The sequence below is a fragment of the Melanerpes formicivorus genome, unplaced genomic scaffold (assembly GCF_026170545.1).
Source record: "Melanerpes formicivorus ecotype bairdi unplaced genomic scaffold, bMelFor1.0.p_v2 SCAF_2382, whole genome shotgun sequence".
Lineage (NCBI taxonomy): Eukaryota > Metazoa > Chordata > Aves > Piciformes > Picidae > Melanerpes > Melanerpes formicivorus.
The window spans coordinates 1-4,796 of record NW_027144733.1 but is presented as its reverse complement, the minus strand read 5'-3'; the positions used below and the strand labels follow the sequence as shown (position 1 = coordinate 4,796).

General features: G+C 74.0%; 1 protein-coding gene across 1 annotated transcript; it reads left to right on the top strand.

Annotated features, from left to right (window-relative positions):
* Positions 1-492: 492 nt before the first annotated feature.
* LOC137461489 (uncharacterized) lies at positions 493-4,786 on the top strand (the record flags this gene model as incomplete). The annotated part of the gene is made up of 4 exons (XM_068171208.1): positions 493-683; positions 1,005-1,242; positions 3,570-3,639; positions 4,352-4,786. Coding segments are annotated over exons 1-4 (934 nt in total), but the record flags the coding sequence as incomplete, so codon positions are not given.
* Positions 4,787-4,796: the final 10 nt, after the last annotated feature.

Here is a 4,796-nt window from a genome sequence, read left to right as displayed (position 1 = left end):
TCGGGGCCGAGGGGGGGGGTGTAGGGGGCCAGGAGCCGGGAGGGGGGAGGGTGGGCGAGGGTCAGGGGGGGTAGAGGGAGGGGTTCGAGGGTCGAGGTGGGGGTGTCAGGGGCCGGGGGGGGGGGGGAGTTCGGGGTCTAGGGGGGGGGCGGGGGAGCGGGTCAGGGGTCGAGGGGCGAGGTGTCGGGGCCGGGGGGGGAGGGGGCCAAGGGTCCCTATAGGGTGTCGAGGCGGGGGGGGGGGGGGGGGTTCGGGGTCTAGGAGTGAGGCGGGGAGCGGGGTCAGGGGTCGGGGGGGGGCAGGGGTCCCTATGGGGGTGTCGGGGGCGGGGGGGGGGGTGGAGGTGGGCGAGGGTTTGGGGGGAGGTGGTCGAGGGTCGGGGGGGGTAGGGGAAGGGGTTCGAGGGTCGAGGTGGGGGGGGAGGGGGGCCAGGGGTCCCTATGGGGGTGTCGGGGCCGGGGGGGGGGGGGGGCAGGGTGCCAGGGGGTCCCTATGGCGGTGTCGGGGCCGGGGGGTGGGGGGGTGGTGTGTGGAATCTCCCCGGGAGGATCCAGCATGGGATCGCGGCGGGGCCGGCCCGACGTCACTTCCGGTTCCGCCCGCCCGCCCGCGCCCGCGCGCGGGGTCCACTTCCGCTTCCCGCCGCACTCAGCGCCGGCCGCCGCCGAGCCCGGGAAAGGCAGGCAGGCAGGGGGCGCGCGCGCGCTGGGCGGGGCCGGGGGCCACTTCCGTTTCCGGTAGGGCCGGCGGGAGCGGGGCCGGGGCCGGGGTTAGGGCCGGGGCTAGGGCCGGAGCGGGCCGCAGGGGGCAGCGCTGGGCCTCGGCCTCTGGCCGCTTCCCGCCGAGGCTGCGCCGCGGGGCCTGGCCGCGCTCGGCGGCGGCGCCGTCCCCGGGCCGCAGCGCTTCGGGTCGGGCCGGGCCGGCTCCCATCCCGGTCCCTCTCGGCTGCGGCCCTGCCGCCGCTCCGCCTGAGGCTTTTTTCCTCCTTGCCCCTTCCTTCCCAGAGGCGAAGCCGCTGCGCTGCCGCCGCGCTCCGCGCCGGGAGGCTCCTCGGGACGCCGCCGCCGCCGCCGCTTGTCCTGCGCCGTCCCCGGGGGAGACTCCGCTTCGGATGCGGCCGCGGAGCCCATGAGGATGGAGGGCCGGGAGGCGGCGCGGGGCGGCCAGGGCTCCGCCTTCAAGGCCTTTCCCCTGCCCGCCGCTGCCGGCCCGCGGGACCCGCGCTGCCGCCCCGAGGCCAAGGTACCGGCAGCCGACCGCCCCCCGGGGCTCCCCCTGCCTGGGGGACCTGCGGCTGGCGGCTGCTGGGAGCGCCCCCCGCGCTGCCCCCCTGGGGCCACAGAGCTGCTGCCCTTGAGCCCAGCCCGGGCTGGGGGCTTGGGGGGGGGCTGGGGGCTGGGTCCCCCACGGCGCTGCTGCTCCCTGGGAGCCTCAGTAGGTACCGGGGGGTGGGCGGGGGGGCAGCCCAAAGCCTGCCTGGCATCCTCCCCCCCGGGGTGGGCAACCCCAGGCCTGGCTGTGCTCAGCTGGGGGCCTCTGCAGGGCTGGAGGCAGAGCTCTGGAGCTGCTCTGCCCTGCCCCGGGGGAGCTTGGGGCTGGGCTTCAGCAGCCCCCCCCCCCTCCGGGCAGGTCCCAGCAGCCCCTTCCAGGCAGGTCCCAGCAGCCCCTTCCAGGCAGGTCCCAGCAGCCCCTTCCAGAGGGAGGTCCCAGCAGCCCCTTCCAGGGAGGTCCCAGCAGCCCCTTCCAGGCAGGTCCCAGCAGCCCCCTCCAGGCAGGTCCCAGCAGCCCCCCCCGGGGAGGTCCCAGCAGCCCCTTCCAGGGAGGGTCCCAGCAGCCCCTTCCAGGCAGGTCCCAGCAGCCCCTTCCAGGCAGGTCCCAGCAGCCCCTTCCAGGCAGGTCCCAGCAGCCCCTTCCAGGCAGGTCCCAGCAGCCCCCCCCAGGCAGGTCCCAGCAGCCCCTTCCAGGCAGGTCCCAGCAGCCCCTTCCAGGCAGGTCCCAGCAGCCCCCTCCAGGGAGATCCCAGCAGCCCCCTCCAGGGAGGTCCCAGCAGCCCCCCCCGGGCAGGTCCCAGCAGCCCCTTCCAGGCAGGTCCCAGCAGCCCCTTCCAGGCAGGTCCCAGCAGCCCCTTCCAGGCAGGTCCCAGCAGCCCCTTCCAGGCAGGTCCCAGCAGCCCCTTCCAGGCAGGTCCCAGCAGCCCCTTCCAGGGAGGTCCCAGCAGCCCCTTCCAGGCAGGTCCCAGCAGCCCCTTCCAGGCAGGTCCCAGCAGCCCCCTCCAGGCAGGTCCCAGCAGCCCCCCCCAGGCAGGTCCCAGCAGCCCCCTCCAGGCAGGTCCCAGCAGCCCCCTCCAGGCAGGTCCCAGCAGCCCCCCCCGGGCAGGTCCCAGCAGCCCCCCCCGGGCAGGTCCCAGCAGCCCCCCCCGGGCAGGTCCCAGCAGCCCCCCCCAGGGAGGTCCCAGCAGCCCCCTCCAGGCAGGTCCCAGCAGCCCCCCCCCGGGCAGGTCCCAGCAGCCCCTTCCAGGCAGGTCCCAGCAGCCCCTTCCAGGCAGGTCCCAGCAGCCCCTTCCAGGGAGGTCCCAGCAGCCCCTTCCAGGGAGGTCCCAGCAGCCCCCCCCAGGCAGGTCCCAGCAGCCCCCCCCCAGGCAGGTGCCAGCAGCCCCTTCCAGGCAGGTCCCAGCAGCCCCTTCCAGGGAGGTCCCAGCAGCCCCTTCCAGGCAGGTCCCAGCAGCCCCTTCCAGGCAGGTCCCAGCAGCCCCCCCCAGGCAGGTGCCAGCAGCCCCCCCCCAGGCAGGTGCCAGCAGCCCCTTCCAGGCAGGTCCCAGCAGCCCCTTCCAGGCAGGTCCCAGCAGCCCCTTCCAGGCAGGTCCCAGCAGCCCCCCCCAGGGAGGTCCCAGCAGCCCCCCCCAGGGAGGTCCCAGCAGCCCCCCCCAGGCAGGTCCCAGCAGCCCCCCCCCAGGCAGGTGCCAGCAGCCCCTTCCAGGCAGGTCCCAGCAGCCCCCCCCAGGCAGGTGCCAGCAGCCCCCCCCCCAGGCAGGTGCCAGCAGCCCCTTCCAGGCAGGTCCCAGCAGCCCCTTCCAGGCAGGTCCCAGCAGCCCCTTCCAGGCAGGTCCCAGCAGCCCCCCCCAGGGAGGTCCCAGCAGCCCCCCCCCAGGGAGGTCCCAGCAGCCCCCCCCCAGGCAGGTCCCAGCAGCCCCCCCCAGGGCAGGTGCCAGCAGCCCCTTCCAGGCAGGTCCCAGCAGCCCCCCCCAGGCAGGTCCCAGCAGCCCCTTCCAGGCAGGTCCCAGCAGCCCCTTCCAGGCAGGTCCCAGCAGCCCCTTCCAGGCAGGTCCCAGCAGCCCCTTCCAGGCAGGTCCCAGCAGCCCCTTCCAGGCAGGTCCCAGCAGCCCCCTCCGAGGGGCTGGGCCAGCAGGGGACCCTCTGGCTGCCTCTGCAGCCCAGCCCTGGGCTGTTTGACTGCTGTGCTCACTGATTGCTGGTGGTGCAATGGGGCAGAGGGGGCTCAGGGGCAGGGCTGGGCTGTGCTGAGCTGTGCTGTGCTGGCTGCTAACACAATCCTGCCCTTTCCTCACCCAGTTCTTACCCAAAACCAGCAGGTTTGCCTGCCCAGCTGGGAATGCATCCTGTGCCCTCAGCTACAGCCCAGGTAAGAGGTTGGCTCCTGCCTCAGAGCAGCCAATTCTGGCTGTGCCTTCCCCAGAGAAGCTAAGGCAGGTTCTTCTCTTTGGCCCTGGGGGGATCAAGGAGGCCCCAGGGGGGGGTCCTGGGGGGCAGCCAGGGGAGTGTGGGCAGCAGGGCAAGGGAGGTTCTGCTGCCCCTCTGCTCTCTGCCCCCCAGGGAGGCCACAGCTGGAGGAGGCCTGGGGCCAGCCCTGGGCTCCCCAGCTGCAGAGGGCCAGGGGAGGGCTGGAGAGAGGCCAGGGGAGGGCTGGGAAGCTGCTGGGGGGCCTGGAGCAGCTCTGGGAAGAGCAGAGGCTGAGCCCTGAGGCTGAGAGCCTGCAGCAGAGCAGCCCCAGAGGGGCTCTGAGCAATGCTCAGCAAGAGCTGAAGGAGCTGGGGGGGGGGGCAAGAGGCTGGGGCTGGCAGCTGCTGAGTGGTGCCCAGGGGCAGCCCAAGGGCAGAGAGTGGAGGGCAGGAGGGGAAAGCAGTTTGGGGTGAGGCTGCTGGAGGCCTGGAGCTGCCCAGGGAGGTTGTGGAGAGCTTCCAACCCCCCCTGGGCACTGTGCCCCTGGGCAAGCTGCTGGGGGGAGCCCTGCTGGGGCTGGGGGGGGTTGGGGCTGGGGGAGCTCCAGAGGTCCCTTCCCACCTCCTTGTGCTCTGTGTCTGTCTCCTGATCCCTGTCCTCTCTCTCCCCTGCAGAGATGCCCTGCCCTGAGGGCTTCCAAGCAGCTGGGGAGCAGCCTGGGGGCTTTGGCTCCAGTGCCAATGGGCAGTGGAGGGGGCTGGGTCCCCCCTCCCTGGGCTGCAGCCTGCAGAAGCCAAGGCTGAGCCGAGGCTCCTACCTGGACGCCCGCAAGACCCCCAGGTCTGTACAGCCTCCCACGGAGCCCTGCTGGGGTCCCAGGGGGGCTCAGGGCTGGGGGCTCAGGGCTGGGGCCTGGAGGACACATTCCCTGGCTGGAAAAACTGTCCTCAAGAGTGGTGGGGAAGGAGAGGCCTCCAGCTGGGGGCTGGGCACCAGGGGTGGCCCCCAGGGCTCAGCACTGGCCCAGTTCTGCTCCATGCCCTCAGCACCGAGCTGGGGGAGGGCCTGGAGCCTGCCTCAGGCTGCTGCAGAGGGCTCCAAGCTGCCTGGCAGCTGAGC